Below are 12,276 nucleotides of genomic sequence, written 5' to 3'. Positions count from 1 at the left end.
TAGGGGCTTTTATTCTCCCCATTTTACAGATGACTAAACTGAAGTGAGGACAGGTGAAGGGACCTGCTTCAGGTAACGTTAAGTGGGGAAGGGGGAAGAGGGTAGAATTTGAATCCAGGACTTTCAGGCTTCAGGCCTTGTGCTATCTTCTCACTGCCATCCAGCTGACCCTGTGCCTTTTTCCCGTAAGGTCTCGACTCCAGATTAGTGTTTTTTATGCTGAGGCAATTGGGATTAAGTGACTTGCCCAGGGTCACAAGCTAAGAAGTGTTAAGCGTCTGAGGACGGATTTGAACTCAGGTCCTCCTGACTTAATGGCTAGTGCTCTATCCACTGCGCCCCCTAGCGGCCCCATGATCGCAGTATTTTAAAAAAATTATTCAGTTAACCTGTAAGCCAATTTTTGCTTAATGAATGAATGAAGAATTAAGCATTGGCTATACGCCAGTGTGGGGATAGAATGGAAAAGTAAGCCAGTCGTGTATGTAACGGGACACTTGTTAGGAGGGGTCTTCCCCTAGCTGGAGCACAGGCTGTTTTGTGTCCATTATGACTTTGTATCTCCAGCAGATAGCGCAGTGCCAGGCACACGTGTGGAATGAATGATTGAACTGTATACGGCTTAAAACTGCACTAAGACTTGGGAGTAAGAGTTTGTGTATGTGCCCATCTATATAAAATAAACATGTGCATACTCATAGTACCTATGTCCCCAAATAATCACATGCATAATATTTTTGACACTGGGATTATGTGTCTTTGTATCCCCTGCAGCCCCAGGAGACAGGCAGACAGAGCTTCCAAAGTCCTATGTACTATAGGACTTCCAGGACCATGTACAACTGAGCTGCAGAGAGTACAAAGATATAGTCTGTGTTCTCAAAAATCTTATGTTCCATCAATATCTTAATAGTAATTGACAGCCTGCTTAAAGTAAGAATGTGATGTGCCAAGTAGATGCAGAGTAATGAATACCAGTCATATAGCTAACTTGTCAAGAAAACCTGAGTTCCGGTTTGGTCTCAGACAGCCCTGTGACTTGGAGCAAGACACTAAACCTCTGTTTGCCTTAATCCACCGGAGAAGGAAGTGACAAACCATTCCAGTATCTTTGCCAAGAAAACCCCATGGACAGTATTGTCCTGCTGTGATTCAGGGATCCTACTGAGCCGCAATGAGTTGTAACCAAAAAATCATATCCTGCTATTTTGCCTGAGGGTAGTCCCTGTCCTACATGAAATCATTTTATAGTCTAATATTGGTTAGGGAATTAAAACTTCTGAAAGTATTCATAGTGTAAAAGAGGAGCCTGGAAATGGCCATGCTTAATTCAAAGGAATGAAGTTGTGGAGGTCAACAGGACCTTGATATGGATTTTTAATTCATTTAGTTCTTTCACTGTTTCGTTACCTTGGACAAATCATTGTAATTTCCTCATCTATAAATCCTTAATTTCCTCATCTATAAAAAGAAGGGGATTTAGTAATACTGCTTTCTTGTCTTTCCTTGGATACAATAGTGCATCTCCTAGCTTCATGCATTTTTACTGGTTATACTCATGTCTGGAATTCTCTTTCCTTATCTCCTTCCCCTGGCTTCTTTCAGTTTCACTTTCTGCAAAAAGCCTTTTCTAGTCTTTAATTTTAGTGCCTTCTCTAACATTGTCTCCTTTTTATCCTGTACATATCTTATTTGCAGTTATTTGCATATTGTCTTCCCCGATAGAGAGCCTTAAGAACAGGGACTGGTTTTTCTTTTTAAATTTTGTTTTCCTTTCTATTCTCTAGCACTTAGTACAGTGTCTGGAATATTAGGAGGGAAGTGGGGAAAGGTTTCTTCTAGCCGTGTAGTCTATATTCTTATTCTAGACTTTTCTTAGTGGGGAAGTTTTATCTCTATACCTGCAAAAACATTTTTCCAAAAATCTTTAGTGTGTAGTGCACTGTATTTGGGACTCCCACATGTGTACTAAGGATATCCTGAGAAGCCAGCATGCCCCTACTTTTTGTTACTTAAAATAAAGGGCACCCAAAAGGAGAGCATGTAGATAATTGTAATTTTTGTAGTACTGGGAAAAGCTTGGAGTCACAATTAACTAGGATTTAGATAGGTTTGATGTAAGACTAAAACCCATTTGGTTCTGGGAAACATTTTTCCTTTGAGATACAACTTTGTTTCGGAATTCAAAACCTATCTGGAAGCTAACTTTTCCTCTTTGACATTATTTTATTATAGGAAGTGATTTTTGGCTGTCGAAGATATTGTCCACAATGTTTGGGAAAAGAAGACTGTCGAGACCTGAAGACAGAAGGAGCCTAACAGATGATTACGCCAGTGTGTGAATAGTTACTCATTTCATTCAGGAAGTATTTAGAATGGGTTTCCACTGGCAGTGGTTGGGCAGAGCCGGAGGGCTTGGCTAGGAGGATGTCATATAGAGACTCTGTGTGTCAGGATCGAGGTTTCACTAAATGCTTCTATTGAAACTTGGGTTTATGTCATTCCATTTATTGAGCCACTATTTTGACAAAGCTGCTCTATGTTTGGTGTTGAAAAGGATGTAAAAATATAAAACATAGTCTCTGTCCTCCAGAAGTTTGTAATATAGTTAGAAAGACAGCTTTTTATTTAGAAAAATGATTTCTTTATCTAAAACTGTTAAGTAACAATACCAGGAATTAAGTGCTAAGTAAGAAGTGGTAGACAATAGCTTTGGTTCAGTGTACATATTCTCTAAAAAAGGTAGCTCTATCTATTGATTGTCCAGTTTTGTGATTATAGAGCTTGTTATCTTGTCTAGTTTGGGAAATTTGTGGCTGACTGACCAATTTATTGGTTGGAAATATGTATTGGATTCCCATTAGTATACTTTCAGAAACATTTCCAAATGTAAAAAATTAATAATAATGAATTTTTTGTTTTGGTAACAGAAAATTTGGTGACCTATCACCTTTATTAAAAATAGTATTTTTTAGTAAATTAGTAAAAGTAGTGTTACAAAGGTATTTCTGATTGAAAAGTGTTTAAATCTAAATGGGAATAACCTAAGTTGTTTAACTAAAAGTAAATGGGCTGCTTAGATAATGCTATCTGATACTGCCTTTCTGTATTGACTTTCTTGGGAAGAGACCAGGGTTTAGCAGATATGCAGTAAATAAATTTTTGTCTCATTTCTTGTATTCATGTTTATTTTTGTTGAAAGAGAGAGGATGGAAATCATGACTGGATGGATCTATTGGTCATAGCAACATTTTTTTAAAAAATATTTTTAAGTTTTTCAGCATTTAGTTTTCAATTTTGCTTAGAGGATGAAGTAGAAGAAAAAGAAAGATCTAGAAAAGGGAGGAGTGAGAGGAGAGGCAGGTCACATGTTACTTCTAGTTTTTACTGCTTATTCAGTGTTTTGTATTTCTGTTGAAGTCAGTCTGAATTCTGAACATAAAAAAGACAAATCCACATTTCTTATATTTATCTTTAAACATTGGTGTTAAGTAGAAAAATTTTTGTAATTTTTTCACTGCAAATTTTATGCAGTTGTAATTCCTGGGTAAAAATGAACAAGTGGAAGAATCATATTCATTGGTGTAATTTTTCCTTTTTCTATGGTGATTAGCTACTTTTATATTTGGAGGTTTTATGAAGTATCTATTGTTTTTGGAGGATACTATTGAGGTTCTTTTTTTGTTTGCATTTATCATCTGCTTCTCTGTTCATGGAATCTATATTTCTTTCTTTCTTTCTTTTTTTTTTGAAGCCAAAAAAAATGAAGCAAGTAAAAAGCCAAGGAAATCACTTGGTCAGAATGAAGTAGTAGAGAATGATAATACTTTTGTAAAGCTTCTCAAGACAGCTGGAGTTACTCTTAAAACTGGGGAAAAGCAAAATCAACTAGGTAATATTCTTATCTTTGCTGTCATATTGCAATTATGGGGGGTTGGGGATGGGGTAGGATTAAGCTATATGCTTTTGAAATTTAATGCCATAAAGATTAGAAAAGACTGGGAAGAAGTGGGAGAGATTAAAGAAAATGCTATCAGTCAGGGATCAGTAGAGAATTGTTTTCCAGAAGGTATTCTCTACATCTTTTTAAAAAAAAAAAAAAAAAAAAAAAATTGTCTTTTTTTTTTTTAAACAAACCTGACATCAAAAAACATAAGCATTTCCTTATATAAAATACAAACAAAAGGATTGTATATGATTCTGTGAAAATCTGTTTACAAATAGGTTTTTAAAGTATGTATCAATTTAGTGATAGTGATACAAAAAAAATTGGTGAAATATTTTTTTAAAATACAAAAAACCCTGCAAAAATAGCCTTTGTATAGTACTTTAAAGTTCACAAGGTTCTTTATATGCCTCATCTGATTTTCACAATAATCCTGTGAATAAAATGCTATTATAATTGCTGTTTTGCAGATGAGGAAACTAAGATTAAGAGGTTTAGTGATTTGCCTCAGATCATATAGCAAGTGACTGAGGGAAAACTTAACTTCCTGCTTCTAAGTCTAACACTGTCCACTCTGGCCATGTACCTCAAAAATGTTAATGATTGTTTGCATTTGTTAAATTCATAATAGGATAATAGGGTAGTACTTGGAACATTCAGCCTTAGATTGTCTAACCCCTATTGGAGAAAAGGGAGTCCCAGAAAAATGGAAGATCCTGATGTTGTTTTGTAGCATTAAAACTTCAGTGGGAAAAGATATTTTATGTGCATAAGTTCATTGAGCACTTGTTAATCTAGCAATACCCAGCTTTTTATTAAGAATACTGCTAATAGTAATGCTGATGAATAGTGCTTCTGTTAAGCTAAAAGATTCTCTTGGTCTATTTAGGACAGAAATATGCGACTTGTAAAAATTAATGGCATTAATGGAGGGTTATAGAACTTGAAATAATACTCTACATTAAAGATAATCTGCTTGAAATTTAATTTAGTTATTGATTCTGATATCAACTTTGTATTTCTTATTCTACAGCTGTGGATCAAGTAATTTTCCAAAAGAAGCTCTCTCAAGCTTTGAGGAAACACCCTTCTTATCCCAAAGTATGTATTTCTTATTCTGACTTTTCTATTTTTACTAGCAGCACTTTACACTGAAGTCCAAAAGCTTGAATAAAACTGTTGTAGTGTTGAGATATGTTAGTGACATTTTGCCACCGACTAAAGGACTCTGTATCAGTTGTTTTTGACCTTTCTTTTGTAATAGACCCTTTTAATAGTCTAGTTATGCCTGGGGACTTCTACTGAGAATGATGCTTTTAAATGCATAAAATTATCATATATATATAGCCTTACAAAGAATACTACTTATATTGAAATACCTTTTCCAGGGGCAGCTTAGTAATTCAGTGGATAAATCAAAGGCTCTGGAGTCAAAAGGATCTGAGTTTAAATCTGGCCTCAGACTCTGGGCAAGTCACTAAAGCCCAGTTGCAATCTCTTTTAACCCTTCCCCCCAAAACCCAAGAAATTCAATTATTAATTAAAAAAAAAAAAAACAACAATTTTGTGGACCTCAGATTAAAAACCTTTGCTCTAAATCAGTGGTTCGTTTGTTCAACGATTAAAGTCCTACGTGATCTGAGTTCAGACTGGAGAAATCCAGGTTGGTTTCTATCTGTAACTAATTTCTCCCAGTACAAAAGGACAAGAGAAATGGGGCCAGCATTCCTAATGAGCCCTAGAACTAACATATAAGTTTATTTCCTTTTCTTCTTTTCATGAAGGCAGTAGAAGAATTTATTGGTGGCCTGGAGTCCTACATAGAAGATCGAGACTGTTTTAGGAACTGCCTCTTGTCTTGTGAACGACTACAGGAAGAGGAGACAAGGTGTGGAAAACTAGATGTAGCTGGCATAGTTGAGATAGGACTAGGGCACAGTATCTCCCTGGAATAAAAGAAGAAATTTAATAATTTTTTGAAATTTCATCGTAAGTTACATCTCCTTCCCTACCCACAGTCCAGCTTCTAGGTTATAAGACTGTGAGGACTGAGCCAGAATTTTTCTAGAATTCTTTCAGTAAGACAGTGTGTGTTTGTGCTAACACAGTATATCAGCTATTCTCTGGTTAAGAGTTATCTTTTTGTTGCTCATCCTTTAGAGTGGAGTCTGTGTTTCTCTTTTACAGCATGGCCACTCCTTACTATAAGAGCCTCATTAAACTGTTGCTGGGGATTGACAATTTACAGGTGAGATTTTGAGTTTTTTCCCCCCCAAATAAAAATTTTTAAAGGACTATAGTTTATGTCAATCTAGTATAAATGACTCAAATACTGTCAAGAAATGGATTATATTAATGATATTGGCATGTTCAACTGTTATATGGCCTTGTCCAAAGACATAAATGATAGGACAGATAGAAGGCAGATTTGGAGATTGCTGAAGACATGTGAAATTCTTCAGCAGCATAGAAATAATTAAACTTCACACCTAGTTAGTAAGAACAATTAAAGTAGGCAGCTACTAGATAGCATTTCTCCAGATACCATTCTCCTATGCTTATTAGCCTTGCAGTATTCCAGGACCTCTAGGGTCATGACTAACTCCCAACCTCAACTGAACTTATTTTAAAAGTTGATTGGGGATACATTTTGTACCATGTGCCCCCAGCACAACTTAAGGCTATGCTGCTGCTTAACTTGGATCTAATTCTAGTGGATAAATTTCTGGGCCTTACAACTGGTGATTGGCTATTTTACCCAATAGCCTTCTCTATTCCCAAGTCTCTGTTGTCCTGATTTCTCTTACTTCTCAGTTTCTCAGCTTTGGGTTTCATGCATTTCTTCCAACTCTCCTCTTCTACAGCAATTTTTTCTTCTTCCTTTATCCTTATATTTTTCATCCTATTGGAAGTCCTGAGCATGATTTAGTCAATGTAATTCTTCAGTGGAGAATCTCAGAATTGGAAAGTCCTCAGAGGTAATGCTTGAACATGAATCTGCTGTATAGCACACCCAATATGGGGTCCATCTATAATTCTTCACTCTGCTGTTCAGAACCAAACAAATATGACTAATTACTCCTCTCCTTGACTCATAACTCTTCAGATATATTTTTTTTGTCCTTAGTTAAGCTTCTTGTTATTACCTGATTGCTGTTTTAAATATGCCATCAACTGAATTTGCAGTTAGTACTGTTACTGCTCAATATTATTTTGAGTGTCTAGCTGTTTATGATACTTTGTTGGTCATTAGAACAAATTACAGGTGCTTACTGTTTTTTTTTTTTTTTTTAAGCTAGATATTTTTCTGAGATATTTAAGAAGAGCGTCTCTGATGGTTCAACTGGGGCTTTCCTGGGCTTATTAAGGAGCGTTGGTGACACTGGTCACTATAGGTTTTCTTTTAATGTTTTGGAGTAGTCTAACTTATTACCTAAATATATATTTTTTACAGCCTGCCATTATCAGAATCTTATTTGAAAAGTTGCCAGAGTTTCTTTATGAGAGGTAAGTGGCAGATGTACAGAGAGACCTAGTGTGACCTGGAAAGGAGTCTCCTCAAGGAAGCAGTCTCAACTTTCCTGAATGTCATACTTAGTAGAAAAGAAAACTTCTGTGTCATATTAGGATTTTCTGTTCTTATTAAAAAAAGGCTAAAAATCCTTGTGTTTTCCTATTCTGACATTTCAGCACTAATAATGATGGACTCAACATGCCTCGACTTATTATCAATCAGTTCAAATGGCTTGACAGGATTGTTGATGGCAAGGTATACTTTATGGTCATTTTAATTTATTTTCTAGTTATGTGTAAGGATAGATTAAAATTAATTTCTTTTCTAATCTACAAACTTTTTTTTTCTTCTTCCCAACTCTCTTCTCCTTTAGGGAGAGAGAAAGAAAACCAAAACTCTTATAACAAATATGCATAATCAGATCAAGTAAATTCCCATATCGTCCCTATCCAAAAACTTTGTAATTTGCAGTTGGGGTTTTTTCCCTTTAGCTACTTTTTTAAAAAAATCATTTCCTTTTTTCCATATGTTTAGTTTATTGAGAAATGATCATTGAGAATGACGATGATGGTTAACTTTTTACAATATTCAAAAGAATTTTTGTTAGCATATGAGTGATTAGATTTCATTACCTAAGGGATAGAAATTTGAAAAGTAATTGGTTATTTTCAATTTTTACTATAAACTTAATACAAAGCAGTCTAATAAATATAGAAATAAGGAATTTTTAATCTTGAACATATGATAAAATATAAATGAAAGCAAAAAAAAAAATTGAATAACATCCTGCAGTTCTTTCATATTTCTTCATATGCTTCATGTATAGCATTTATATAGCATTTAAATGTCATTTTGTATAATTAAACTTAATATATCTTCTGTTACAAATAGGTAATGTTTAAGTGCTTTTATAAAGTACATAGAAGCCTACTCAACTGTGATAGTGTAGTCTTTTTTAAAAATCGTATTATTTTGTATGTGTACTTGTTATCTTTGTACAAGTTATTCCCATTTTCCCCAAGTGAAATGTAACATGAGCTCATTGAGATCATTGCCTAACTTGTTTTTATCTTTGTAAGTCCTATGTCTGGTACATAGTAGATATTTAAAGATATATTGAATAAATGGAATCCTATCCTGGGCATTGGGGTATGGCATAGCTGTAACCTGGGAATTGGGACTTAGTAAATGTGTGTGGCCCACTAGCCAGAGCTTGGTAAAAGTGGTATAGCAGTTTGAAACTGGGGTAGTTTAATTCACTTTAATTTGTTGTTTCAGTATGATGTAGGTTTGCCTGTGGATGATTAGAAGTGTGACAACCTTAGAATAGAAGTTGGGTCTGGGCTATGACACTTGCCTGGGTTCCAAGATTGCTGGAGCCTTAGTTTAGAAATCTGGGACTAATGGCATTATTTACCAACAATACCAGGTAAGGTAGAGTTTTAACTAAGGCATTAAGTGGTGATTAGATGAAAGGATTGTCCACTTGTCCGAACCAGGCAGGAGTAGAGGGTCCCCAGAAGTCTGAGGATGGTGATGTCTTGGAACCCAACCCCATAAATGGTAGCCCAAGATATTTTGGTCCCTTGGAGGGACTGCCTTTGATTGGAGGATCCAATAAAGCCCCAATCCAGTATTCAGGTTTTATTGAAAATATATCCTACTGGCCCTTGCCTGATATCTTCATGGTTGGATCCTTCTGGAGAATTCTAGCTAGTAGTCAGGGGAAAAAAACAAGTATGGCTTGAAGTTCAGGCATAAATAGAAACATCAGGGTAAGAAAGATATACTTTGGGATGAAACATTTAACATGTATGAAAGCTAATAATGTGCAAAGGACAATCTAGATCAGTGGTCCTCAAACTTTTAAAATAGGGGGCAGTTCACTGTCCCTCAAACTGTTGGAGGGCCGGACTATAGTAAAAACAAAACCTCACACTCTGTCTCTGCCCCTCAGCCCATTTGCCATATGGCGGGCCGCATTTGCCCCACGGGCCGTAGTTTGAGAACCCCTGATCTAGATGTGAAGTGTACTACAAAACAGAACGTTGTCTTTGTCTTTAACAATCTTAGTCTTACATAGAGATAAGACATATAAATAACTATAATACAAATATCAATAGCATAACACAAAGCTGAGTGTGAGAAATATCTCCAAAAGGATTAAACAAAGTGAGTTAGGGGATTTCTGAAGATGGTGGAAGCATTTTCAGCTAAGGGGATCAAGGAAGGTGTCCTAAAGAAGGTACTATTTGAGGATTTTCATTTCTTTCTTTCTCCTAATCATTCCAACCATCTTACTTCCTTTTTCTCCCCCTCCCCTCCCCCAACCTTTAAGTTCAGGTAGAGCTTAGCCCAAAGCTTTTTCTAGTTATACACAGGAAAAGGCTTTGGAATTAAGCCTGTATAATCAAGAGCAGAATATCAGTTTTATGCCTTGTCTCACAAATGGAACTGGAAAGCCTTTCTCTGCTGGTTTTCCTCACAATTTGTTGGATTGTTGTTGTTGTTGTTGTTGTTTTTTAAACCTTCTAGGACCTTACAACCAAGATTATGCAGCTGATCAGTATTGCACCAGTGACCCTGCAGCATGACCTCATAACCAGTTTGCCTGAGATAATTGGAGACTCACAACATGGTGATGTGGCTGAAGAGCTGAGGTACCAAAATACAGTTAGAGAATGCTTTCAGCAGGATCTTGTCCTAGAAATGACTTTTATCACTTTGGTCTAAAAGACAGTGTCATCCTTCTGTTAATTTGTTACTGGCCTACCATAAGGGCTATTATTGTACAAATTATTCCCATTTTCCCCAAGTGAAATGTAACATGAACTCATTGAGATCATTGCCTAACTTGTTTTTATCTTTGTGACTCCTATGTCTGGTACATAGTAGATATTTAAAGATATATCGAATAAATGGAATCCTATCCTGGGCATTGGGGTATGGCATAGCTGTAACCTGGGAATTGGGAATTAGTAAATGTGTGTGTGGCCCACTAGCCAGAGCATAGACCTAAAGCTGGCAGGGGCCTCAGAGGCCACTAACCTTTATTTGGACCAATGTGAAATTGAGGTCCCATGTGACTTATGTGACCTGCCTAAAGACATGTGAGTAGCAAGAAGCAGAGGTGGGATTAGAGGCCTGGTCTTTTCCTTCCAAGCTGCTCCTTTGCTTCTTTGTGAGTGCAATTGCTTGGCATTAGGCCTTAGCCTGCTGACAGATTATACCAAAGGGTTTAACCTCATTTGTCCTTTGAACATACCAACCAGATTTTTAAAAAGTGATAGTGAACTCATGATGAAGGAAAAATTACTCAATTGACAGTGGCACTCAAATGACAATTCTCTTAAAGAGATTTATTCCTTTTTCCTGCTGTATCACTGTTTTTTTTTTTTTTTGTTTTTTTTTTTTGTTGTTTTTATTCCATTTATAGTGCTTCCTTTTCCTTCATTTTGTGGTTCTATGTGCACAGGTTGAGTAACAAAGTTAACAAATTTAGTGCATTTGAGAACAGATGGTTAATAGCATGCTACTGTAGAGTTCACTGTGAAGAAAAAGGCATTTGGATGTCATTTCTACTGATGTGATATTATTTTGATGGAAAAGTAGATATTCTTGTCAACCATCTCTATTACAATACATCCCTAATGCATCACATGAATTTGAGTTTTCTGCCATTGAGGAGTATTCTTTGTGATACTACACCCTGTCCCACCACAGCCTGGATGTAAATCCCCTGTGTGTGGAGACTGCTAGAGTCTTCAAAGTTCTCCATCCCCCTGGAACTCCATCAAAGCCCCTTAGGATTATTCCTATATTCTTTTAGAAAACAAGCCTTTGCTGTCCTGGAGATTCTTGGGAAGTCTCTGCATTTGGACCCTAGAGAAGGGAAGGGTTAGGCTGTGGGAAATGTGAGGAAAGGAACCCTTTAGTAGCCCCTCACCATAGTACAGTACTTCTGCTGACTCTCTATGAGGTAAACATCATTACTGTAAAAGGAAAAGGAATCTGGATCAAAGCAAAGCTTCTCCATTATCCTGATCTAATTCATTTTGGGATTACCTTTTGAAACCATTGCTTTGAATACTGTGGACAAAGAGGAAAATGTCCGTGTTCTTTCATCCACAGTGTTTTCAGGATTCCTACCTTGTGTAAAGTTTTCTGTAATCTTTGGGGAGTTGTTTTTAAGAAAAGGAGAAAATGTACACCTTGATCTCAAGGAAATTACAAGATAATGGAGAAATGCCATATATAGTATTCTACAAAGAGAAGTAGCAGAAATAGGGGGATGTGCAGGTAGTTGGAAAAGTGAAATTTGATATGTAAATAAGAAGTTACCAAAGACACAACATAGTATTTTCATTTTTTGTTGTTTGCTTTTTTTCCTTTCATTTTTTTCCCTTTTTTGATCTGATTTTTCTTTTGCAGCATGATAAATGTGGAAATATGTTGAGAAGATTTGCACATTTAATCTATAATGGATTACTTGCTGTTTAGGCTAGGGAAGTTAGGGGAAGGGAAGGAGAAAAATTTCTAGAGTTAGGTAGAACTGGATTTCATGAGGCATATAAAAGCACATAAAACTTTGTTACATTTTTTAAAAGAACTGGACTTAGGATTTCAGTTAGGGTAATTTATCTTTATTAATGTAGATTGGCACCTGTTTTTCAATTTAAAGTTGCCAAGGTACTGAGAGTTTAGGACTTAAGACAGAGAGTCACGTGGTTGGGATTCTAACCAGGCCTTATGTCCTAAGGGAATGCCTAGCTGCATAGCCTAGTCATTAATGACTTATAGCCATCTCTTAGTTAGG

At 36.1% G+C, this 12,276-nt stretch overlaps 1 protein-coding gene across 1 annotated transcript in view; it reads left to right on the top strand.

The window, feature by feature from the left end:
- The window catches only part of FANCD2 (FA complementation group D2), a 63,447-nt gene that overhangs the window by 492 nt on the left and 50,679 nt on the right, over positions 1-12,276 (top strand). Inside the window, exons 2-9 of the mRNA XM_074283946.1 lie at positions 2,236-2,334; positions 3,755-3,892; positions 4,980-5,051; positions 5,735-5,834; positions 6,134-6,194; positions 7,401-7,453; positions 7,637-7,715; positions 9,996-10,120. Coding sequence (XP_074140047.1) covers positions 2,271-2,334; positions 3,755-3,892; positions 4,980-5,051; positions 5,735-5,834; positions 6,134-6,194; positions 7,401-7,453; positions 7,637-7,715; positions 9,996-10,120 — 692 coding nt within the window. The 5' untranslated portion in view covers positions 2,236-2,270. The remainder of the gene's footprint in view (positions 1-2,235; positions 2,335-3,754; positions 3,893-4,979; positions 5,052-5,734; positions 5,835-6,133; positions 6,195-7,400; positions 7,454-7,636; positions 7,716-9,995; positions 10,121-12,276) is intronic.

Source organism: Sminthopsis crassicaudata, chromosome 1 (assembly GCF_048593235.1).
Source record: "Sminthopsis crassicaudata isolate SCR6 chromosome 1, ASM4859323v1, whole genome shotgun sequence".
NCBI classification, from domain to species: domain Eukaryota; kingdom Metazoa; phylum Chordata; class Mammalia; order Dasyuromorphia; family Dasyuridae; genus Sminthopsis; species Sminthopsis crassicaudata.
Note: the sequence above shows the minus strand (reverse complement) of the source record. Positions and strands in the feature narration are given on the sequence as shown.